Source organism: Oryza sativa, chromosome 12 (genome assembly GCF_034140825.1).
Source record: "Oryza sativa Japonica Group chromosome 12, ASM3414082v1".
NCBI classification, from domain to species: domain Eukaryota; kingdom Viridiplantae; phylum Streptophyta; class Magnoliopsida; order Poales; family Poaceae; genus Oryza; species Oryza sativa.
Genome location: NC_089046.1, coordinates 1,505,562 through 1,530,179, shown reverse-complemented (window position 1 = coordinate 1,530,179; position 24,618 = coordinate 1,505,562). Strand labels below are relative to the sequence as shown.

Sequence of the window (24,618 nt, the reverse complement as noted above, 5' to 3'; positions counted from 1 at the left end):
CGATCCAAATCGTGCGGCTACTGGGTCACAGGCTACACGTCAGCCTGTCCTGCTGTACTCGATCAGTATAAAATTTGGGCTTTGACTCCGCGTACCCAAATACGCGGCCTTCTCCTATCAAAAAAAAAAAAACGCGGCCTTTTTCTCCTCTTCTTCCTCCGCCTCGGCCGGCGACTCCTCGCCGCCGTCGTAACCGCGTCCTCCCTCTCTCTCTCTCTCCCGAACCCGGAAACTTCTGGAAGCTTCTAGAAGCCCAGCCCAGCGCGGCGCGGCGCACGATGTGCGGGATCTTCGCGTACCTCAACTACAATGTGTCGCGGGAGCGCCGCTACATCCTCGAGGTCCTCTTCAATGGCCTCCGCCGCCTCGAGTACCGCGGCTACGACTCCTCCGGCATCGCCGTCGACGCCGACGTTCCCTCCTGCGCTTCTTCTTCTTCTTCTACGGCGGTGCCGGCCTATGCCGGGGCGTCCCCGCTGGTGTTCCGCCAGGAGGGCAAGATCGAGAACCTCGTACGATCCGTCTACTCCGGTCAGTGCCTTTTCCCTCCTGATTATGCTGAAAAATGGGTTGAATTTTGGGTTCTTGGGATGGATTTTTGCACGATTTCCATGTGCTATGTGGTCTGACTTGGCTGTATCACTTGGTAAAAGCTTTGGATTTTGATTGGGATCCATATCACATTTTGGGGAATATCATTATGTCGTTTAGCGATTTTGGGTTTAGTTATCCTTGCGAGGGAAATTCTTCTGTTCGCACTTTGCATTTTTGGGATTGGCATAGCATAGCTCCCAAAATTCTGGATCTCCTCAGAAAAGGTAGAATTTGACCCATTCGGATCAACTCTAAATCTTCTTGGGTTTATGGCATTTTCGGTGATTTATTCAATTTACCACTTGGAGAGCTGATTTCCTTTCTCTCTGGATTTCCTGACGATTTATACCGTATACAATTAGTCTCGGCTACAATTTTGGTGCTCTCTTGTACTCTATCTTTTGTCATGTTGGATGTTTGTGTATTTTTCAGAGGTTGATGAGAAGGATGTGAACCTGGACGCCGCCTTCAATGTGCATGCTGGAATTGCCCACACCAGGTGGGCCACGCATGGTGTGCCTGCCCCAAGGAACAGCCACCCCCAATCTTCTGGTGCCGGCGATGAGTTCTTGGTCGTCCACAATGGCATCATCACAAACTACGAGGTTCTTGTTTACCTTGCTCTTCTGAAGTTCTGATATTGTACTAGAATTCTTGTATAGTATTTCTCTCATCATCTTTACAGCTGGGGAATCCACATGCATTATTGCAACTATGGTGGATTTATGCTATTGGCCAACATGTTATCTTCCAAGCCCTGCACATGGGCTGTCTCCAATCTCCATAGACGCCTCACTATTGTTGTTAAATAATCTGCCGTTTAGTTGAAAGCTCATATGCTTTTACTGGAATAAAATAACTGCTGTAGATTAACTAGCAACTAGAATATCAGTGAGTTCTATCTCATTTTGCTAGATTATTGTCGTTGTAATGCAGAGAATATTATCTTATAGAAGTGGCAAATGACAATATACTGAATTCACAATAAGTTTATTAGACATTTATGAATCAGCCAACCATCTCAAACTTGGTTTCATGATCATGTGTAACCTCATGATACCATCTCAAATTAATGTAGCAAGAGATGATAATGATGTAAACAGATAAATTTCCATCATAACTTGGTATTTCTGATGTATCTGCTCAGGTTCTGAAAGAGACACTAATCCGGCACGGGTTCACCTTTGAGTCTGATACTGACACAGAAGTCATCCCTAAGTTGGCAAAGTTTGTTTTTGATAAGGCGCATGATGAAGAAGGTATTTATATTCTTGACAACAGACAAGATGTACTCCCTGATCTTTAGCTAAACCTTTCATTCTCAAGTTATAATTATATTATCATTTCTTTGGAGCAAGAATTATACTACTATGATCTATGTTGGAAACTAGATTTGCCACCTAAGAACTAGATGAGGCAATAAATATACCTTATTATGCTTTTCGCGCTCAGAAATTTTTATTTAGGCAATACATTACTCTTAACAAGGCAGGAGAATTCTTACAAAATTCAAAAGGAAAAGAAATCGGTAACTAGATTCTATATGTTGGTCTTACTGTACTAGTTCTAGTTAAGGCAACTTTTTATTATTTTCTCAGGTGATGTGACATTTAGCCAAGTTGTTATGGAAGTCATGAGGCAGCTTGAAGGAGCCTACGCACTTATCTTTAAAAGCCCACACTACCCCAATGAATTGATTGCATGCAAACGGGGCAGCACACTGATACTCGGTGTCAATGTAAGTGCATCCTGGTTTGTCTTAAACTATCAGCTAGGTTCTAATCAAGCATAGTAAAACAGTGATTTTTATTTTGTGTAAGAATTATGTGTTATGCTCTTGAGCTACATCTTTTGCTGTTCAAGTTGACTTTATTATGTAGTACTAGACCTAACATCAAAAGTTAACTTTAACTCTGTTGTCTCTTCACCGTTCTTATCTCCATCTGCTTCAAACATGTATTAGGTAAAAGTGTCAAACTAGAAAACATGAAGTGCATTTTCTCACAAATGTTGGCTTGTCAAAAGGTGCTAAGAACTACCATTTTTTTCTTCCCATAGAGTGGAACCTGCGATAAAATCCACACTCAATAGAGTAACTACGAACTACTTGCTCTGGTTAACTGCCACATGTTTTGTTCTATAAAAATGCAAACGTGAGAAACTGTGCAGTAGATTGCTTGCAGATTAAATAATTTTCTTTTATGGTGATGTTGGTTTGGTTAGAAGTTATCTTTTGTGTAATCATTTTTTTACACATATTTATAGATACTATAAATATTCTGCTTCCCTTTGACTTGGAAACATTTTTTTTATATTTGTAACTGTTGTCTCTATTTTCAGGAATTAAGTGGCCAAAATAGTGGGAAACCATTTCATGATGTCAAAGCTCTGACAACAAACGGGAAGCCCAAAGAATTATTCTTCTCTAGTGATTTATTTGCTATTGTGGAGCATACCAAGAATTATTTGGCTATCGAAGATGATGAAATTGTTCATATTAAGGTACTCTTCAGCTTTCTCTGTTGATTCACCTGCCTTATCTGTTCTATTTTGCCTTTACTTTCTTTTTTAGAAAGAAAGATCATTTTTAATGGGGGGCAATCTATCTTTTCTAGACCTAAAGTTATCTATTTCCTTTATACCATTTTTTCTGCCAATTTGACAATTGTACTTTTATTGTGTCACTGGTTTTTTATTGACTGAAATAATATGTGAACACGCTAGTGCAACAGTTCTTTTGTTTCTTTGACATCATTAGCCTTACATTTGATGCCTTGTCCAAGCTTTAACAATTTGGCCATTGCAGGATGGCAGTGTGTCTATCCTTAAGTTTGACCATGAGAAAGAGAAGCCAGCTTCTGTGCAACGAGCATTGTCTGTCCTTGAGATGGAAGTTGAGCAGATAAAGAAAGGAAGTTATGACCACTTCATGCAAAAGGAAATCCATGAACAGCCACATTCATTAACAACAACCATGAGGGGTAGAGTGAAGGATAGTGGTGTTCTTTTAGGAGGATTAAAGGAAAAGGAGTACCTCAAAACTATTAGGCGCAGTAGAAGGTTAGTTTTCATTGGCTGTGGTACAAGTTACAATGCTGCCTTGGCTGCAAGACCTTTTGTGGAGGAATTAACTGGTATGCCAACTTATTGTCCTGACTCCTTATGTAGAAATTTTAGATGTCAACATCAGTGACAATATGTATTAGCTACCTGTTTCTTGACCCAGATACTTCTTCCTTGCATTATTTGGACAATAGGTATTCCTGTGACTATGGAGGTTGCAAGTGACTTGCTGGACAGACAAGGTCCCATCTACAGGGAAGACACTGCAGTTTTCGTTAGCCAGTCAGGGGAGACAGCAGATACCCTCCTTGCTCTTGATTATGCACTAGAAAATGGAGCACTTTGTGTTGGCATAACAAATACCGTAGGAAGCACACTATCAAGAAGAACACATTGTGGAGTTCATATCAATGCTGGTTGTGAGATAGGTGTTGCTAGTACCAAGGTTAATTTCTGTCTATTCTCATGCTTCAACCCTTTTTTGGTCGTCTTGATTCCTAACAATATCTCATATCTTGCAGGCATATACAAGTCAAATAGTAGTCATGGTGATGGTGGCCTTGGCTGTTGGATCTGATCAAATATCCACCCAAGTTAGACGTCAAGCTATCATCAGTGGTCTTTCCAATCTTCCAAGTATGTCGTGTTAGATCAACAAATGCATTATTTAGTCTAGGAAATTGTTTCTTTTGAACAACGTTTTCCAAATTTGTCTATTTTACTACACAGGCAATGTCAGCGAGGTTTTAAAACTTGATACCGAGATGAAGGAACTTTCCTCTTCCTTGATCGATTCAGAGTCTCTCCTTGTGTTTGGCAGAGGTTATAACTATGCCACTGCCTTAGAGGGTGCTCTTAAAGTTAAGGAGGTTGCTCTGATGCACAGCGAAGGCATGCTTGCTGGTGAAATGAAGCATGGACCACTTGCACTAGTGGATGAAAACCTTCCGATCATCGTCATTGCTACACGTGATGCGTGCTTCAGGTAAGCGCTTTGGACAGACTGCAGAGCACGTTCATTTTCTTTTCATTTTTCAAGGAGTTCCTCTAAACATCTTCACCTCTTGCAGCAAGCAACAGTCAGTGATTCAGCAGCTCCTTTCTCGCAAGGGGCGTCTGATAGTGATGTGCTCAAAGGGAGACGCATCTGCAGTTTGCCCTAGTGGATCTTGCAGGGTTATTGAAGTTCCAGAGGTCGCTGACTGTCTCCAGCCAGTGATTAACATAATTCCGTTACAGGTTTGCACATTGTTTGAATTGTTTAATTTCATCAAATTCCAGAACTTCTACTTATGCTTTATCATTTGTGAAACAATTTCATTTACTGAGTGTATTGTTATTTGTTCCTTCAGCTGCTCGCATACCATCTGACAGTTCTTCGAGGATTTGATGTTGATCAACCAAGGAATCTGGCAAAGAGTGTGACTACCCAATGAGTAGGGGGTTCTATCATAAGTTGTATCAGATCCAATAGAGATCAGACGTTGTATCAAATCCATCCTATAGAGAATAGGTTGTGTAGCTATTGATTGAATGTTATTACTCATAGCCATTTCGCAGTTATGTAATTATTTTTAGATAACTGAGATTCTTGAGGTGGCTAGCATTACAATATTGTTGATGAACTCCATCAATTTTTCATGTCTGTGTTTGTCCTGACTGATGATGCATTGACTCGCTGAAAATCTGTGAGGTGTCCCAATCCTGAAACTACATGGAACTTCTCCACTGGCTGATTGATGGCTGATTAATGCTTGTCTGCAAAGCACCTCAGCCTTATCATACATGAGAATATAGATATTTTGTTTACAAAGTCAACGGTACAGATCATCAAACCAAGTGTTGATTAAGAAATCATCCAGCATCAACTGACAATCAAAATCTTTCCTGTCTGCTCAGCCCATCCTGCATTTGACACTGCACAGCTGCTGGTGCTGGTATGTTACAAACATTGCTTCTATTAGGTGGTGTTTGGATACAGAGATTTAACTTTAGTCTCTGTATTTAGACACTAATTTAGAGTATTAAATATAGACTACTTATAAAACTAATTATATAAATAAAAGCTAATTTATGAGACAAATTTTTTAAACCTAATTAATCCATAATTAGAGAATATTTATTGTAGCATTACATAGGCTAATCATGGATTAATTAGGCTCAACAGATTCGTCTCGCGAATTAGTCCAAGATTATGAATGGGTTTTATTAATAGTCTACGTTTAATATTTATAATTAGTGTCCAAAAATCCGATGTGATAGAGACTTAAAAAGTTTTAGTCCCATCTAAACAGGGTCTTAACCAATCGTTGTCCGGGGGTAGTCCCAATTAGTGATGTGAACAGAATTAAAAAGCTACTACTATCTTCTCACCCAGCTTTCTTTAAGCTGAAGCTTAGAGTTTCAGAGTTAGCATATTGGATAGATCATAGGAATCGGGAAAACCGTATCCCAGATGCACACACAATCCATGGGCCGCAACGTGCATGTACTGATGTACACCTCGTTATGTTTATGCATATTCATATTAATTAACAACCAACTTTTGGAACAGAGTTAGTGCGAGCTTCATCCCCTGCTTCACCAAAAAGAAGGGGATACAGTAGAACATCTGTCGCAAACTCAGAAGGAAAACAATGATCATGCCATTGCCATATAAAATGCATCCAACCAGGCGCAACTGCTGTTAAAGTGCAGGCATCTCATAATCCACCACTTCTTTTAAAAATGCAATTCGGGTTCTTATAAAGTCACCACACCAACGGGTTGTGGCACGGTAGCAACATGATGCATACTAAAACACACACACACAAACCTAAAGGCGAGGGATACAGTTTAAGCATGCAAGGCGAAAGCTAAACTGGAACACAGCTGCTCAAGGCCAGGGCAAAGTAGATGACTGGATCAAATAATTCATTGCCTGACTCGCGATTTCGCCCTGCTGGCCTCCTCTGGGGTTGATGGGAACAGCTCCACGTACCTTGTCCCAATGGTCATCTTGTCCTTGCACATGGCTGTCTTCACAACCTCTGCTGTCGGGAACTCCACATAGGCTTCTCCAGTGGCCTTACCATCTGGACGGTACACGATGTGCACATTTTCGTCCGTCAGCTCGTACTCCACAAAGAACTTGATGATGTCTTCAGTGGTAGCAGAGTAGGGCAGGCCACGGAGCTTGAGCACCTCAGTATACTCCATGCTGCTCTTGTCTTCAGCTGGTTTCTTGGGCCGTGGAGGAGGTGGGGAGTGACGGTACTCCGAGTCGAAGAAGCCGCCCTGGTTCACTTCAGCAGCTATTGCACTGTAGTACTCTTGCTTCTTGCATCTGAACACCTCAACATACCTCCTGCCCATGTTCTGCCGGTTGCGGTGCAGTGCAAACTCTGCTTGCATGGCTGATGGGAATACGACAAAAGCCTCGCCGGTGAAGCGGCCATTCTTGTGAACCAAGAGGCAGTCCACTATGTCCAGCCCAACAAAGAACTTGCAGATGTCAAGATCGTCGCAGTCAAAGGGGAGCCCTCGTAGACGGACCCCTGGAAAGTTCTGGATGGCACTGTTAGCCCCTGCACCAGGTAAGTTGGTGCCGTAGGGCTGGTAGAAGGCACTGGTGCCACCAGCAGCGCTGCTGCCCATGGCTCCGAAATAGGGAGGGGCTGGTTCCATCATCCTGGCCCTCTTTGAGACATCCAAGGGACTGCCTGCGGTCACTGCGAAGTATGGATTGGATTCGATCATTCGTGGCCTCTTTGATCCCTCGTACCCATCCGAAACCCCCCCGCCTCCCATCATTGCCCTTCAGATAATCCAGAGTCCCAAAAAGAGAAAAGAAAAAAAAAGGAGACGATCCCCCCATCTCTCAATCCCCATTTCATATAAAATAACCCAAACATAAAGATAACTGCACAGATAAGAAATACTAGTAATCTAAACATGACTTAAGGCTTAAAAAGGTGAATGGAGTCGAAATGCGAACGCATTAGTGGACATAAACAAAAACTAATTAAATGTTGACAGCATATGAATAGAAGAAATACTCAAACTACTGGATGACACATATCAGTAGAAAAGAATCTTACAAACCACAGTTGGGATGCTGGTGCAGTTGATGAAACATCAATTTGGATGTATTACTGCCTCCGATTTATTTATTTATTTATTGGGGGGAGAGAGGTTTGGTCTTGTAAGGGGGAAGCTGTACATGTATCCTAAATCCTAGGCAGATGATATCATATCATATCATGGTAGCAAAGCAAAGTGACCTACTTAGAAATTATCCCTAAAAGAATCGAGAAATTGATGAGATCGCGTAAGCAAGCAAGTATTGTAGGAAAAAAAGAAAGCAATGGATGAATCGGCGGGATGGAATTGCGGAGATTAATCAGGAATAAGAGAGAAGAGGAGGGGCTTGGCTTACCCGCGGTGACCGTACATGGCGAAGCCCGGCGGGGGAGGGGGTGGGGTGGCGGCTGATGACGGGGAAGGGAGGAAACCCTAGAGCGAGAGGGCGGGGAGGGGGGGAGTCAAGTCGCCGCCTCTGCGCCTGAGGTTGCGTTGCGATGCGCGGAGGCGGAGGCGGGGAAGGCGGCGCGGGGCGGTGGCGGTCGGCAAAGGAGGCGGCGAACGGCGGGAGAGGGAGGCGGAGGCGTCGGGGACGGCGACGCGACGGCGGCGGCGGCGGCGTGATGGGGAGAGGGAGAGCGCGGGGGAGGAGGGGACTGGCGGCGGTGGCTAGGGTTGCCGACTTGCGGGGTGGGTTGTTAGGGCGCGTCGTTTTGCGAAAAAACCCCTTGATTTTTAAATTTTATAGCGCGGTCCTAATCCAGGCGCGACACGACTATTCCTATACGGCTATACGCATAGGAGGAGGAAGAGCCCATGACCGAACTGCATTGCTTACTGTTGGGCCTGGAATTAGGCCCATTACCTGAGACCGATGCCGATACGATTGAGCCTGGAATTGGGTCTGGACTTCGCACAACAAGAAGTAGAACAAGTACAGGTACTGGTGCAGGTGCAGATCTAGGTGGAGAAATTTAGTGCCGGTTCACTTTATGCGAAAAAAAAAACTTACCAAATTTTGGTAATGCCAAAATTTTGGTATAGTTGACTTACCAAAATTTTGGTAGGATTTCTTATATAGTTACTAAAATTTGACAGCAAACTAAATGTAGCCACTTTTTTGGTAACTTTACCAAAATTTGGTAAGGTTGAAAATGGCTTCAAAGTGAACATGCCCTTAACAATATGCTACTTAGTAGATGTGGCTTTAACAGAAGACCGCTCTCTAGGATGTTCTTATAAAAATGCCACTCAATAGAGACTGTTTCTTAATAAAATGCTACTTTGGGCTATTTTGAGACATTTTTTATTTGTTTATATTTTTAATTTTTTTCTCACACTAAGCTCGCGAAATGACCGAAATACCCTTAGGATCGTTTAGATCTGGAGAATGCGTCTCTTCTCTTTCTCACGACTTCTTCTTGGCACGCTAGGGGCCGACGCCGCCACCGCCGCCCTGTCGGCGCGCGCTCGCCCAGCTGCCGCTGCCGTCGCTGTCACTTGACCGCGCGCAGTCGAGAGGAGCTAGGGGCCGACGCCGCCCCGTCTGCGCGCCCCTGGCCGGCCGTGCTACCGTCGCGGCGTCGCCCGTCCACGCACGGCCGATTTCCTCTCAGTCGCGCTAGGGGCCGACGCCGCCACCGCCGTCCCGCCGCCCCACCGCAGCGCCAACGCCGAGAAGGAGTCGTTATCGCCGCAGGGAAAGACACATGGGTATTTTTGTCATTCCGCACATCTTTTGCGATTAAAAGCCTCAAAATAGCCTAAAGTGACATTTTATTAAGAACGAGTCTTTATCTTTATTGAGTGGCATTTTTATAAGAACATCCTAAATAGTGACATTCGGTTAGAGTACCTCTATTGAGTGGCATATTATAAATTTCTCCAGACGCAGCTGAGTTCAGCTCTGCTCACTATTTTATCTCCTTAAAATATATTCTTATAGTCTGTTATTGTAGCTGCTGTGATGATGCATTTACTCGCTGAAAATCTGTGAGGTGTCCCAATCCTGAAACTACATGGAACTTCTCCATTGGCTTGATTGATGGCTGATTAATGCTTGTCCGCAAAGCACCTCAACCTTATCATACAGTAGAATATAGATCATTTGTTTACAAAGTCAACGGTACAGATCATCAAACCAAGTGTTGACTAAAAAATCACCCAACATTAACTGACAGTCAAAACCTTTCCTGTCTGCTCAGCTCATCCTGCATTTGATACTGCACAGCTGCTGGTATGATACAAACATTACTTCTATAATTCTAGGGACAATTTCGTTTTTGCCCCCACTTTCATCTTCAATATTGATTATGCCTCTACTTTTTAGGGTTTTTATTTTTTCCCTCACTTTTTTTTAACCGGAAGAGACGTTTACCCTGGTTTGGATGGAAGTTAGTGGGACCAGCTATATGGCAGTAAAATAAATTTTTTTCGAATTTGTGTTCTACTTTTTTACCCCTGGCACTAGTCTAACAGAGAACCGATTCTTTCCCCCAATCTCGCTGCTTCTCTCTCGAGTCTACAGGCGGCGGCGGCGGCTAGAGCACAGCTCCTCCCACCGGCGAGCAGGAGAGGGGTCGGCGGCGGCGAGAGGGCTAGGCTGGGGGGAGAGGGCTAGGTTGGGCGGCGGCGGCGGTGGCTGATAGGGTGGTTGGAGGAGCGAGGCGATCCCGTCCACCTCGCCGCGCCATCCCTCGCTGCCGCCAAGCAGATCCATGCGCGGGCGCTCCGGGCCGGTGTGCCCACCTCCCACCCGCTCCTCGCCAAGCACCTCCTCTTCCACCTCGCCGTCCTCCGCGCGCCGCCGCTCCGCTACGCCGTGGCGGTACTCTCCCGCCTCCTCCCGCACGGGCCACTAGACCCGTTCCCCCTCAACACCGTGCACCGCATCGCTGCGGGCTCGTTCCGCCCGTGCGTCGCGCTCGAGCTCCACCGCCGCCGCCTCGCGCCGCCCGACACGCACACCTACCCGTCGCTGCTCCAGGCTTGCTCGCGCCTCCTCGCGCTCCGCGAAGGGGAGTGCCTCCATACCGAGGCCGCCAAGAACGGGTTCGTCCAAAACTCGCCCGTTCATCTCTACGGCGCGTGTGGCCTGTTCGAGAGCGTGCACAAGGTGTTCGATGAAATGCCGGTGCATGGGCAGAACCTCGTCTCGTGGAATTCGATGCTCAACAGCTTTGCGGCCAACGGGCGCCCTAACGAGGTTCTCACTGTCTTCCGGGAGATGCTGGGCGTCAACTTTGCGCCAGATGGAGTCACCATAGTCAGTGTTCTAACCGCTTGTGCAGAGATTGGGGCGCTTGCTCTTGGGAGGAGGGTTCATGTGTATGCGGAAAAGGTTGTGTTGGTGGACAATTCGCATGTGAGCAATGCCCTGATTAATCTGTATGCCAAGTGTGGTATTGTCAACGATGCAAGGCTGATATGACTTCATATGATTGTGTAAAATGTTGTTGAAATTTTGTCAAAATTTTTGCTCAATTTCTGTCAAAATGCTGCCGAAATTTTGTCAAAATTCCATCAAATTCAAATTATGTCCCAATTGTAATGTCAAAATCTGTCCAAATCAATCATTTAATTTTAAACATATTCACAAAAATAATTTTCCAAAGCCATGCATAATAGGGGCAAAAACACAATTAATGAATAGATATGGGAGAGGGTATAAATGTCATATTTAACACCGTTAACTCCTCCATCCAAAGCAGGGGCAAAAGTATTTTTCGGTTCAAAAAGTGGGGGCAAAAACAAAAACCCTAAAAAGTAGGGGCAAAATCAATATTAGAGATGAAAGTGGGGGAAAAATGAAATTGCCCCATAATTCTATTAATCAATCGTAGTCCCAATTACTGCTGTGAACAGAACTACTATCTTCTCACCCAGCTTTCTTTAAGCAGAAGTTTAGAATTTCAGAGTTCAGATGCACACAAACTCCATTGGACGCAACGTGCATGTACACCTCGTTATGCATATACAATACTCAGATCTAAGTCAAATCGCTTTCACTAACACTAGTCTATTACCATATTACTATCTTAATTAGTGGTAGTCACTGGTGCCCAGGCGATGGAACGCACAAAATTCTTGACTTGTGTGACAAAAAAATTAACCGTAATCACTATACAGTCCAAATCAACATCCTAATCTCAGTCCTGTCAGAATCAACATCCTGATTGATGTGCCATGATGAACTCTCGCCTTGCAACCTTCGCGTTGCTTGTGATCATCACGCTAAGCTCGTCGCCGCGTCCATGTCCACGGCGCGTCGACGCGGCGCGTGAGTGGCTCGCCCGGGGCGCCTCGATCGCCGTCGAGGACCACGCCACCGACGTCCTGCGCTCGCCGGACGGCACGTTCGCCGCCGGCTTCTACGACGCGTCTCCCACCGTCTTCACCTTCTCCGTCTGGTTCGCGCGCGCCGCCGACCGCGCCGTCGTCTGGACCGCGGCTCGGGCGCGCCCCGTGCACAGCAAGGGCGCGCGCGTCACGCTCGACGCGCGCCGCGGCGCGCTCGTCCTCACCGACTACGGCGGCGAGGTGGTCTGGAACTCCTCCACCCCCGCCGCCGGTGGCAGCGGCGGCGCCCGCGTCCGGCTCCACGACACCGGCAACCTGGTGGTCGAGGACGCCTGCGGCAAGACGCTGTGGCAGAGCTTCGACTTCCCCACCGACACGCTGCTCCCGGCGCAGCGGCTGACGGCGGCGACGCGGCTGGTGTCGCGCGACCGGCTGCTCTCCGCCGGCTACTACAGCCTCGGGTTCAGCGACTACGCCATGCTCTCCCTCTTCTACGACAACGGCAACTTCTCCAGCATCTACTGGCCCAACCCTTACTTCAGCTACTGGCAGAACAACCGCAAGATCTACAACTTCTCCCGCGAGGCCGCCATGGACGCGCTCGGGCAGTTCCTCTCCAGCGACGGCACCACCTTCGAGGCCGCCGACCTCGGCGCCGCCGGCGTCAGGAGGCGGCTGACGCTGGACACGGACGGCAACCTCAGGGCGTACAGCCTGGACGACGCGACGGGAACGTGGTCGGTGTCGTGGATGGCGTTCGGCAACCCGTGCAACATCCACGGCGTGTGCGGCGCCAACGCCGTGTGCCTCTACTCGCCGGCGCCGGTGTGCGTCTGCGCGCCGGGGCACGAGCGCGTCGACGCGAGCGACTGGAGCAGGGGGTGCAGGCCGACGTTCCGGCTCGAGTGCGGCCGGCCGGCGAAGCTGGTGGCGCTGCCGCACAGCGACTTCTGGGGCTACGACCTCAACGACGGCGAGGTCATGCCGCTCGGCGACTGCGCCAACAAGTGCCTCGACAACTGCGCGTGCGTGGTGTTCCAGTACAAGGAGCACATGGAGTGCTACCTCAAGAGCGTCCTCTTCAACGGCAAGACGTTCCCCGGCTTGCCGGGAACGGTGTACATCAAGGTCCCCGCCGACTTCGACGTGCCGGAGTTTCATGTCCACCAATGGCAGCGCGGCGGCGACGGCGGCGGCGGTGGCCTCGCCATCCAAGAAGACATCGCCGGCTGCGCCGCCGCCGCCACCGGCGACAGCAACAGAAAGGTTCTCCTCAACGTCTCCTCTTCACTGTCATCTCACGACGCCGGTAAGACGGTGTGGCCATACCTGTACGGATTCTTGTCAGCGTTGCTCGTCGTCGAGGCCATCGTCATCGGGTTCGGCTGCTGGCTCTTCTCAAGCAAAGGATTGTTCCGGCATTCACGGGTGTACGCCATTGATCAAGAAGGCTACAAGCTGATCACGAGCCATTTCCAGAGGTACACCTACGCTGACATCAAGAAAGCCACGGCGAACTTCACCGGCGTGATCGGCCGCGGCGGCTCCGGCGTGGTGTACAAGGGCGTGCTTGACGACGAGAGGGTGGTGGCCGTGAAGGTGCTCAAGAACTTGAGCCGGCAGAGTGAGGAGGAGTTCCAAGCAGAGCTGAGTGTGATTGGAAGGATCTATCACATGAACCTTGTCAGAATGTGGGGTTGCTGCTCTCAAGCCAAGCACAGGATTCTTGTCTCTGAATACATAGAGAATGGATCACTTGCACAAAGATTGTTTGATCATGGATTTGATGATGATGTGCTTGATTGGAATCAAAGGTTCAGGATTGCTTTGGGTGTGGCTAAAGGGTTGGCTTACCTTCACAGTGAGTGCTCAGAATGGATTGTTCATTGTGACATGAAGCCTGAGAACATTTTGTTGGATAAGGATTTGGAGCCCAAGATTACGGATTTTGGGTTGTCTAAGTTGTTAAACAGAGATGGTTCAGATGCAATTTTGACAAGGATTAGAGGGACAAGAGGGTACATGGCTCCAGAGTGGGTTACTAACTTACCATTTACAGAGAAGGTTGATGTGTATAGTTACGGAGTGATACTCCTTGAGCTAGTGAAGGGGATTAGGATTTCGGAATGGGTGATCCATGGGATCAAGGTATGTGAGATGGATATTAGGATGGTTGTTAGGGCGACATGTCAGAAGATGGAGTCCAATGAAAAGAGATCTATTGAGGATCTTGTGGACTATCGATTGAATGGTGATTTCAACCATGTACAAGTGAAGCTGATGCTTGAGATTGCCATTTCATGCTTGGAGGAAGATAGGAGCAAGCGGCCAAACATGAACTCAGTTGTGCAATCACTCATCTCGGTTGAAGGTTAAAGCTATGTCAGTATGTGTCATCTAGTGCTTTGTTAATATGTATTTGTTGATTAATTGTTATGTGATAAGTAGTTTTAACCTTAGATCCTTGCAAGAGTACGTATTAGAGATTGATATTGGCTATTTGTATTCTATGACAAGTTTAGTTTCCGTAAACTAATTCGTATTTTTAGATGAAGATATTTCATTAACTTTGATTTATTTAATTTAAGGGATTTGCTAAGTATTTGATTAAAAAAATTGCAAAAAAATCATTTTCACCTTACTATTTATCCTAGCTTGTCGAGGAGCATGTGGTAGGGTAGGGTAAGGGTGGAGATGGGGGTGTGTTGTGGTGGGATTTTCTTTGGGCTTAAGAGATGTCTATTACCTAGCTACACAACATAGTGAGGAAGGGATGGCATGACGCCACCAAAGATATGGGCAAGGCAAGTGGTAGGGCGATAAACTCGATGTTTGGGCAGTGTCAAATTCGACAGTAGTGTGATTAGAGAATGAGATGAAAGATCAGAGAGAAAGGGGGGGGGGGGGAGAAGAGCTTGACAAAGGGAGAGAACGGATGTGGCGCGGAGACTAGATGAGATCGATTAGACAATAGCTGCTAAATAAGAAAAACAGTGATGAGTGGTGTAGAGAGATAAAGAGTGATAATGGTCAATGATAGTTCCGAACGGGAGGGTGTAGAGTTTTGAGGATTCGGACTAATGAAATATATTTATGTAATCACATAACCTTTTCTTTTCTAAATGATTCATGAAATCCAACAATCTCTTTGTCTGGGATGCATCTATTATTTAATTCAGACATGAGTGTGATCCAATCCACGTAGCCAAACATTTGAGTGTATAGATCCACTAGCAATTATTTATTATTACTATATTTTCTTTATTTCCTCTATCCCATAATATAAGGCGCGGTCAAAATTGACACGGTGTTCAAAACTAATCTTTAATTTATAATTTCTCATATACTATAAAGTTTCTAGCAACAAAATTATAACCATATGAAAGTATATTTAAATGCCAATCCAATGATATAATTTTTAACAAATAAAATTCGTTTCATATTATATTAAATGTTGGTCAAATGTATATTTTAAAGGTTGAATCTTGGAATATGTGTGCGCCTTATATTATGGAGGGAGTATTATGTTTTTAGTGGCCTAACATTAAGGCTTAGTTTGAAACAAATTATCGAGAGTATTGTACTACGGATTATCTACTTGATTGTAGGAAAATATTAAATATATTGATAAATAAGCTTTTTTTAGAAAGAACTTAAAAACAAATTGATCTGAGCAATACAAGAAAATATATTTTTTAAAATGTGAAGCAAATAATCTGAAAAGCATACGTACGCGTGTTGGATCGATCGGCCGCGGAGACGCATCCGATCGAGCGCGAACGTGAATAGCAGTGCCTAGCTACTCCGATTCGTATAATTAATGCCTAGTCCGTTTCCAAGCCGGCCGGTGCGCGCTCGTGATCAGAATATATACTCAACTACAACTTGCCCCGCGCGCGCATATATACGTGCAGGGTGCAGGAGATAAAAGTTCGTCAGCTGCAGGACATCGATCGATCGGCCGATCTATTTATGTTCAATGAATCATCATCAATCATCAGGAGATAAAAGGTAACGATGATGATCTTTCAAAATTTTACTTCTTCATTCATTTAATTTAACTACTTCTTCCGTTTCACGATCTAAGTCATTCTAGCATTTCCCACATTCATATTGTTGTTAATGAATCTAGATAGATATGTATATCTAGATTCATTACCATCAATATGAATATAAAAAATGCTAGAATGACTTACATTGTGAAACGGAGGGAGTAGCAAAATGCCCGTGCGTTGTACCGGCTAATGATATGGTGACTGAAATTTGATTTGAACTATTAATATGAAGAAAATGAATTATAATTTGATGAAATATAAAATTTTCTGCAATATTAATTACACTCTTTTAAATTATAGCAAAAGTGGTCTTGCGTTGCAAGAAAAGAAAAAAAACAAATAAAATTGAATTAAAACATATTAAATTCTAATATTTGGGTATTTTTTAAGTAGGTAGGTATATAATTAAATTAATTTATAAGTAAAGTAAGGGTAAGAAATAAAATGTTATGGTTGGATTTAACTTTTATTAAATTTTCTATATTAATTACACTCATTGAAATTTTCTTGGAATTTACATAGCTTAATTGCTAATTTTGATAATACAAATATCATTTCAGCATTTATTGAAATAAAAATCATTTTTTCTGTATGGGCCTTTTTCAGCCCACAAGAGAGCAAAATCTACTTGATACCCGATACCCCCATACTCCTCCTCTCTCACTTAGTGGACCGCCGGCCCACGTGCAGCCCAAGTGGTGTGGCCCAAACCCTCGATCGATCTCAGCCGTTCGTTTTGATGGACGCCTCAGATCAGTTTAAAATTGATGAAAACCTAACCCTAACCCTAACCCTCCCCCTCACCCTCCCGCCCCAGTCGAGCCGAGCCGGCCGCCTCCTCCTTCCCCGCCCCCAACGCCGCCTCCTCCTCCCCCTCTCCCTCTCCCCACCGGCGCCTCTCCCCCTCCCCCCAGCCGGCTGACTCCCCCGCCACCGGCGCCGTCCCTCCCTTCTCGCCGGCACGGTGCGGCGACGGCGGGGTGCGGCGGGGTGTGGCGGCAGCGCCGCCTTCCCCCACAGCGAGCAGCGGCGGCGGCGCGCACTCCCCCCAGCGAGCAGCGCCACCCTCCCCACAGCGCGACGCCCCACCCCCACTCTCTCCACTTCTCCCCCTTTCTCTCTGTGTGGCGGCGGCGGGAGGGCCGGCGATGCCCTTCCCTCCGCTAGATCGGGGGAGGGGAGGTGCGGCGGCCCGGACAGCGTGGAGGCGGGCGTCGGCGGCTGCCCTTTTTTTTGCAATTTTTTTCCATGGCTATTGCTAACCGAATCGGATTGTGTATGGAAGATAAACGGATGAAAATTAGATGTGACGACCGGAAAAATACGAATATTTATATTAGTTATAGATTTAACCTAGCCGTGTGTATGCATGCTTGCTCCATTAGAAAATTTGTCGATCTATTGTGGCTTTTGTAATTATGAGTTTACATGTGGCATTAATGTGGAGAGGCCGAGAGGGAGGAGGAAGAGGGGGTGCTAATGGGTGGGTGACCGCTCGGGCGATCACCCCCCCACCCAACCCCTACATGCTACTCTTTCCCAGTAGCAAAACCGGGAGGAAGAGAGAGAGAGGGGGGGGGTTGAGAACCTATGGGGTCCACATGAGCCCACCATTTTTTAATTCATTATTTTGGTGTAACTAATATGTGGGGTCACAGTTTTTAATATTTTCCAAATTAAATTGTCACGTCAATGCCACGTTAGCTAAAATCGCCGTTCAAACCGCCATGAGACCTATATTGCATCGGTTTTAACAGTTGAGGAACCCGTTGTATCGTTTTCTAGATAAAGGACGAAAATCAGATTCGCTGACAACTTAAGGACCTCAGATGAACTTATTGGCCCAAAACAGTGGAAACTGGGCCGAATCCCAAAGGCCCATGCGCCATGATAACACTACATAGCTAGGAGAAAATTGGCATAATACCATCGTTAAAATAGGGTTTCACCCAAATACCACTTATAGTTGGGATTCGCCGAAATACCATTCTCAATTGAGGGGTTTTGCCGAAACACCATTTTCTTCCAATTCTCTTTTTTCTCTTATATTTGCTGACCAAAATACCCCTAGTTGAATTAATTCAAGTAAAGCAAATATGTAGATTACAGAGTACATATCGCACAAATATATTGACATGCAATATATATGTTTTTTTTTCTTTACACCAAATTACAGAGTATAAGACACTATCTTCACAGCATAAATAAAAAATAATTACGTATTTTTTATGAGAGTTTCAGTTGAGAGTGTTTTTTTTTATGTTGTGGAGATAATACGCCGCATACTATGTAATATGGTGTAGAGAAAAAAAATAACATGTAAAACTATTTTGGTATATTTACTTTATAATCTACGTATTTTTTGATATACTTAAATTGATTCAACTAGGAGTATTTTAGTCAATAATAATAAGACGAAAGAGAGAATTAGAAGAAAATGGCATATGAGTGAAGCCTCTCAATTGATAATGATATTTTCGGCGAATCCAGCTGCCTAACGATGGTAAAATATCAAATTTCGCAATGTGCCTTCCCTTCCCCTTCGTCTTCCTCGAACGAAAAGGGACCTACTTCACCTAGCTAGGGCTCGCTCCTTCCTCCTCCTACCTAGCTCTAGCTGCGGCCTGCGGCTTCGCCTCCACCCATCCATCCACAGATCCACTCCGCCATGGATCCCGCCGACGATGACGAGGAGACGCCGACGAGCCGGAGCAGCTCTTCTCTGCCAGACGACCCACGGCTGCGGGAGGCAATTGGGGAAGAAACCAGGCACTTACGTCTGTGCTTGCCGTTGTTTGCTTGCTTGCTCAGTTGCTCTCGTGCAATAGGATGCATTCTTGATGACTTATATATATATGTTCATCTTGTGTTCTTCAGGCTAGCGGAGCAAATGCCTACGGCTGATGCTGAAACAGTGACCTCCGAATCAACTGCAGTAATCCAGCAGGATTCCACCATGTATGTTCATCTTATCTCTTCCTTCAGTTTTCTTCTGCTAAGTAGATGTTCCCATGCTGTTTATGGTTTACTTATCCTGTTTGTTAATCTGCAAATCATGATTCTTTATGCTTTGGGTATTGCCAATTCATAAGCTTATCCTTGATATTATATTGCTGTTTTGTTACTATATGCTTAACGCATTTCACTTCTATCAATTGGTCTATTTATATCAGGGCACTGTTTTTTGCTTTTGGCAAAAATTGCATGCTTGACATGAGATGAAAAATGGTTTCTATTCTTTATGTGTGTGAAAATATGATCACCTGCTGAAAACCTTATAAGGGTTATCTTCTAACCATGCCATATTAAAACTATGCGTTCCTTTTGATTTATTTAGATCCATGCATTGTAGTTTCTCAAAGCAAGATTAATTAGCAACATGCTAACGTTAATGCAATGCTATATTTATTTAGGGTCAACGTGGATGCTGCTGGCTTGCATGAACAAGACGAATTACCGCATTGGATGTCACAATTGTGAGTATTTGTTTTTGCGTTCATGTATTTCTTCATATTTTGACTCGTGCACCATGCATTAATCTTCATATGAAGATAATTGGCATTAATTTAATGCATGCCATGTTTAGTCTAAGAAAATAGTGCATGTTGTTAATAAAATGTCATATAACCGCAAGATTTTGTTGTCATTACAATCATCTCTAAATTAATAGGGACAATTTTTTTTAATATGATTACTAATTGGATTGTAATGTGTTGTTTAGGTTTGAGAAATTGGATTTGGAGGTGGATGAGGATGTGGTGGATGAGGACATTTGTTCTATTGGGAATATGACTCATGAAGAGGAAGAAGCAGATCTGGAGAGGGGTATTCATTCTATTTTGAAGAATCATCCTATCATGAAGAAATTAAATAAAGGAATACATCCAGTTGTTCTTGCCCTTCATGTACTACTGGAGGAGGAGGAGGAGGAGGAGGTTGTCCAGGAAGAGGACATGGCTAAGGGTTTAGCTGAGCTAGATGAATATTTATCACGTCACACATACCATACCATAGAGGAAGGTATGGCTGGAATTGCAAGTGGGTTCCAAAACCCACCACCATGTCCTCATTTTCACAATCATACATGTGAGAAAGTTCTGCAGCAAGCTTCTATATGCCAGAGAGAAGACCCTCGGTAACAGCGGCGGAGCCGCCGCCCGGCTAGCATGGGCAGCTGCCCGAGCTCCGCCGCATGAATCAACAGTGAAAGAGCACTTGTTACTTGTTACCATCACTTCGCCTCATTCAGTGCACCATACTGCAGTGACTAGTACTTAGTTACAGGGTTCAGTCGTACATGCAGTTGAGTAGTAGTAGCTAATTACTTTCTTAATTAATTTACTAGTTGATCATCTGTTTTTTCAATTTTAAGATAATACAAGACTATATAATATATATTAAATGGTTTATGTACTTATATAGATTTAAGTACACCTTCTACCCATCGCTAGGCTTGCCCGGGCTTAGAAAAATTCGTAGATCCGCCACTGCTCGGTAACATTCTAACCTTTTCTTGATGTGACCCCTCGGTGACATCAAGAAAGCCACGGCGAGCTTCACCGGCGTGATCGGCCACGGCGGCTCTGGCGTGGTGTACAAGGGCGTGCTCGACGATGAGAGGGCGGTGGCCGTGAAGGTGCTCAAGAACGTGAGCCGGTAGAGTGAGGAGTTCCAAGCGGAGCTGAGTGTGATTGGAAGGATCTATCACATGAACCTTGTCAGAATGTGGGGTTGCTGCTCTCAAGGCAAGCACAGGATTCTTGTCTCTGAATACATAGAGAATGGATCACTTGCACATAAGTTGTTTGGTAGGGATGGATTTGATGATGATGTGCTTGATTGGAATCAACGGTTCAGGATTGCTCTGTGTGTGGCTAAAGGGCTGGCTTACCTTCACAGTGAGTGTTCAGAATGGATTGTTCCTTGTGACATGAAGCCTGAGAACATTTTGTTGGATAAGGATTTGGAGCCCAAGATTACGGATTTTGGTTTGTCTAAGTTGTTAAACAGAGATGGTTCAGATGCAATTTTGACACGGATCAGAGGGACAAGAGGGTACATGGCTCCAGAGTGGGTTACTAACCTACCGGTTATAGAGAAGGTTGATGTGTATAGTTATGGAGTAATACTCCTTGAGCTAGTGAAGGGGATTTGGATTTCGGAATGGGTGATCCATGGGATCAAGGTATGTGAGATGGATATTAGGATAGTTGTTAGGGTGACACGTGAGAAGATGGAGTCCAATGAAGAAAAATCTATCGAGGATCTTGTGGACTATCGATTGAACGGTGATTTCAACCATGTACAAGTGAAGCTGATGCTTGAGATTGCTCTTTCATGCTTGGAGGAAGATAGGAGCAAGCGGCCAAACATGAACTCAGTTGTGCAAGCACTCATTTCATTTGAAGGTTAAAGCTATGTCAGTCATGTATTTGTTGATTAATTGTTATGTGATATGTAGTTTTAACCTTAGATCTCTTGCAAGGAATATCAGGGGTTGATATTAGCTATTTGTATTCTATGGCAACTTTAGTTTCCATAAAATAATTTGTAATTTTGGATAAAGATATTGTTGTCAAAAGACAATTGCGTCATATCGAAAGACGTGGTTCACTCAGTAAGTTGATGGAATAGTAAGAGCAATATTATAGTCTTAGTACATGCTCATACCTTCTAGGGTTTAGTTAGTATATGAGAATTTACATGGATACCTTTATGATATGGACATTAGTGTGGGTACACAGTCTCTTTTGTATTCATGGGCCCTCAAGCGATCTCCTTGGGCCGGCCCATTAATGACGAAAGGCCCCCATGGGCCGCAAGGTCTCCCAAACCCTTGGTCGAAGGCCCCTTCTATTCAGACGAAGGCTTCTTGCTTCGCCCAAAAAGCTTATAACGTAGAATGGAGGGGTAGTAAACTACTCCCTCCGTTTCACAATGTAAGACTTTCTAACATTGTCCACATACATATAAATGTTAATGAACCTAAACACATACATATGTCTAGATTCTTTAACATCTAAATGAATATGGGTAATGTTTACACCCAAATTTGGCACCTATAGACGAAATAGAGGAAAATTGCCAAAGTTTGGAAAGTGCCGAGTTTCCTTCACAGGGCCGGTCAGACCGCAGGTATGTGGGCGGTCAGACCGGCAGGGTCCGAGTCCGAGTCTGTTTTCGTCGGGTCTCGGGTTTCCTTGCTCGGGAAGGCATGTTTCGTGTTTCCTTTAGTTTCTATCCCGAGTTGGACGTGGAGAAGGGCCTGTAGAGGGCAAGACCAACCCCTATTTAAGGGACAAGGCCGGTTTATTGTAAAACACCCGAATACAATCTACTTGAATCGTTCTTTTACTATGTTTTAGTTTTAGTCCATCTTTGTCGGTTTGCGCCGTAAACCGTCCGCCGCCGCTGCGAGAGTGCGACACCTCTTTGTAGGTTTGTCCTGAAAACCTTCCGTTTTACCCACGAGACGGGTAGTTATTTTCATATCGATCTAAATCGGCCTAAAGGCTGATTTTGATCTCTAAATCGGCTCCGCTAGCCGGTTTAGCTTTTCTTTTTGCAAAACCCATCTTGATTTGGCCCTTTGGCTAGATCGAGGTGGTTGGTGACTCCATATCACCGCAAGACGTTTAGGTGTTGCGATCGTGCTTGTCGACTTGTTAAAAAAGTTGCCAACACGATTTTTGGCGACTCCACTGGGGAACGATCTAATCAGCCATATCATGGCCGAATTTCGTTTAATCTAGTAATTTCTGTTTCGTCAAATCTAGAGTTTCGGCTAAACAGCCGAAATCAATCTATCTATGTACTATCACTGCACATATCTATCGATCATTGTGTTGATTGATTCAGATCGGCGGCATTGTTCTTGTGCTGTCGATCTGGCTGCCTATCTTGCCGGTCTAACCGACATTATCAATTCGGTCAGACCGGAGAAGAGGAGCAGCAGCTGCCGACGCAAATGCGGGAACCAGGAAGACAATAGGAGCAGTATCAGTCTCGCTTTCTTATTGTGCATATTAACCGAGTAAAAAAAAGCAAAACAAAACGAGATCAGGCTATTGATCAAAGCCGATCTATTACTGTGTACGTACATAAAAAAAAAATACAAAACCGATTCATACTGTATCGGTTGTTCTGCGAGACATCGAAATTTCCAGATTTTTGCTCACTGCACACACATGAAAAATATCAATATTTCGGCTACGAGCTATATGGCTGAAATTAATCAAGGAATTTCTTCATCAACTATAACGAGTGAGAACGGGTTCAACAATATTGCTACACAATACATTAGGACCGATCAAGGCGTCATGAGAGAAGACGTCCCGCTACCTCAAGTTGTAATTTCACCAAAGGTAACCTTCGATTCGCCCAACCCGTCCTTTGCTATTCAAAACGTTAATAATCATTGTGTAGATGCATATGCTACTTTTAGTTTTGCTCCTATACAATATGCTTATAATGCTAGGGGGAGGGGGGGTCAATGGGTGATTATACAGCCGATTACATAGGAATCGGCTATATGCAAAACCGAGCTGACGGTATGACCAGTCGTGACACCGGTCTAACCGCATCCTTTGCCGGTCAGACCGTGCCCACCATGGCCGGTTAGACCGTGTACTACGCCGGTCAGACCGTGCCTACTATAGCCGGTCAGACCATACCCTATCCTGGCCAGATCGCGCCTCCTGTGGCCGGTCTGACCGCACCACTGACCACCGGTCAGACCGGGCCATGGGCCGGTCGGACCGGTTCCCTGGGAGTTTCTCCAGGTTTTCATACCACGACTAGCAGTACTGATTTTAATTATTATTCATCACCTGTTAATACTGTTAGTCATGCTTTTCCACATATCTCTAATGCCTACAATGATATTAATAGGGGATATCCTCCCGATACTAGGTATGGCCAATATAACAATATTGTGCCGCAACAACCACCTTTTAGGCCACCAAGTCCACCACCAGATCCACCAAAGCCTGAAACTGTGGAGGATTGGTTTAGAAATACTATTAGGGAGAATTTCGCAAAGCTAAGGAATCATGCTAGGGAGTACCAAAAGCCGTATCTTGATTTTTATGATATTATCCCATATCCTCGTGGTTATAAAATTCCTGAATTTACTAAGTTTAGTGGTGAGGAAAGTAGGACCACATGGGAGCATGTAGATCAATTTTTTAGCGCAATGTGGTGAAGCTAATTGGGATACATGTAAATTGCGCTTGTTTTCTTTATCTTTGTCCGGTATTGCTTTTGCATGGTTTACTTCTTTACCGGCAAATTCTATTTCTTCCTGGGCTCAATTAGAACAAAAATTTCATGATTATTTCCACACTAGTGAGACTGAGCTTAGGTTGTCTGATTTAACATCGGTTAGGCACAAATACAATGAATCTGTTGCTGATTATATTGAAAGGTTTAGAGATGTTAAAAACCGATGTTTCAATTTGAAAATAACTGACAAAGATTTGGCTGACATCGCATATGATGGATTGCTTGATTCTATTAAATAGAAATTGAATGGCCATATATTTCT

At 44.7% G+C, this 24,618-nt stretch overlaps 5 protein-coding genes across 6 annotated transcripts; 4 read left to right on the top strand and 1 right to left on the bottom strand.

Annotated features, from left to right (window-relative positions):
• Positions 1 to 97: 97 nt before the first annotated feature.
• Positions 98 to 5,298, top strand: LOC4351413 (glutamine--fructose-6-phosphate aminotransferase [isomerizing] 1). Its single transcript, XM_015765220.3, has 11 exons — positions 98 to 531; positions 1,027 to 1,199; positions 1,742 to 1,853; positions 2,193 to 2,332; positions 2,935 to 3,096; positions 3,401 to 3,728; positions 3,852 to 4,102; positions 4,179 to 4,293; positions 4,387 to 4,642; positions 4,728 to 4,896; positions 5,010 to 5,298. Exons 1-11 carry the CDS (start codon positions 279 to 281, stop codon positions 5,091 to 5,093), a joined length of 2,043 nt encoding a protein of 680 aa, XP_015620706.1. The 5' UTR covers positions 98 to 278; the 3' UTR covers positions 5,094 to 5,298.
• A 1,040-nt stretch (positions 5,299 to 6,338) lies between these two features.
• On the bottom strand, positions 6,339 to 8,434 carry LOC4351412 (uncharacterized). 2 transcript variants are annotated; one of them, XM_015765293.3, is made up of 2 exons: positions 8,075 to 8,434; positions 6,339 to 7,453 (listed from the first exon to the last, which is right to left on the bottom strand). In XM_015765293.3, exons 1-2 carry the CDS (start codon positions 8,089 to 8,091, stop codon positions 6,571 to 6,573), a joined length of 900 nt encoding a protein of 299 aa, XP_015620779.1. In that variant the 5' UTR covers positions 8,092 to 8,434; the 3' UTR covers positions 6,339 to 6,570. The 2 variants fall into 2 exon arrangements, with proteins under 2 accessions (XP_015620779.1, XP_015620780.1); XM_015765294.3 differs by having other exon boundaries at positions 6,339 to 7,367.
• A 1,908-nt stretch (positions 8,435 to 10,342) lies between these two features.
• LOC4351411 (pentatricopeptide repeat-containing protein At4g21065) lies at positions 10,343 to 11,202 on the top strand. Its single transcript, XM_015763452.3, has one exon. It carries the CDS (start codon positions 10,847 to 10,849, stop codon positions 11,147 to 11,149), a length of 303 nt encoding a protein of 100 aa, XP_015618938.1. The 5' UTR covers positions 10,343 to 10,846; the 3' UTR covers positions 11,150 to 11,202.
• A 674-nt stretch (positions 11,203 to 11,876) lies between these two features.
• Positions 11,877 to 14,566, top strand: LOC107275586 (putative receptor protein kinase ZmPK1). Its single transcript, XM_015763637.3, has one exon. It carries the CDS (start codon positions 11,905 to 11,907, stop codon positions 14,392 to 14,394), a length of 2,490 nt encoding a protein of 829 aa, XP_015619123.1. The 5' UTR covers positions 11,877 to 11,904; the 3' UTR covers positions 14,395 to 14,566.
• Positions 14,567 to 18,741: 4,175 nt separating this feature from the next.
• LOC107278100 (putative receptor protein kinase ZmPK1) lies at positions 18,742 to 21,486 on the top strand. The gene is made up of 6 exons (XM_066306408.1): positions 18,742 to 18,842; positions 18,951 to 19,031; positions 19,795 to 20,093; positions 20,177 to 20,208; positions 20,614 to 20,729; positions 20,796 to 21,486. Exons 1-6 carry the CDS (start codon positions 18,742 to 18,744, stop codon positions 21,484 to 21,486), a joined length of 1,320 nt encoding a protein of 439 aa, XP_066162505.1.
• Positions 21,487 to 24,618: the final 3,132 nt, after the last annotated feature.

Bases quoted from the DNA above. Each gene is read 5' to 3' on its own strand.
- LOC4351413 (XM_015765220.3), top strand. From the start codon at position 279: ATGTGCGGGATCTTCGCGTACCTCAACTACAATGTGTCGCGGGAGCGC. The intron at 3,729-3,851 runs GTATGCCAACTT...TTTGGACAATAG, and splicing joins TTTTGTGGAGGAATTAACTG to GTATTCCTGTGACTATGGAG. The intron at 4,897-5,009 runs GTTTGCACATTG...TTGTTCCTTCAG, and splicing joins TTAACATAATTCCGTTACAG to CTGCTCGCATACCATCTGAC.
- LOC4351411 (XM_015763452.3), top strand. From the start codon at position 10,847: ATGCCGGTGCATGGGCAGAACCTCGTCTCGTGGAATTCGATGCTCAAC.
- LOC107275586 (XM_015763637.3), top strand. From the start codon at position 11,905: ATGATGAACTCTCGCCTTGCAACCTTCGCGTTGCTTGTGATCATCACG.
- LOC107278100 (XM_066306408.1), top strand. From the start codon at position 18,742: ATGGATCCCGCCGACGATGACGAGGAGACGCCGACGAGCCGGAGCAGC. The intron at 20,209-20,613 runs GTAACAGCGGCG...GGTGACATCAAG, and splicing joins TGCCAGAGAGAAGACCCTCG to AAAGCCACGGCGAGCTTCAC. The intron at 20,730-20,795 runs GTAGAGTGAGGA...GAACCTTGTCAG, and splicing joins GTGCTCAAGAACGTGAGCCG to AATGTGGGGTTGCTGCTCTC.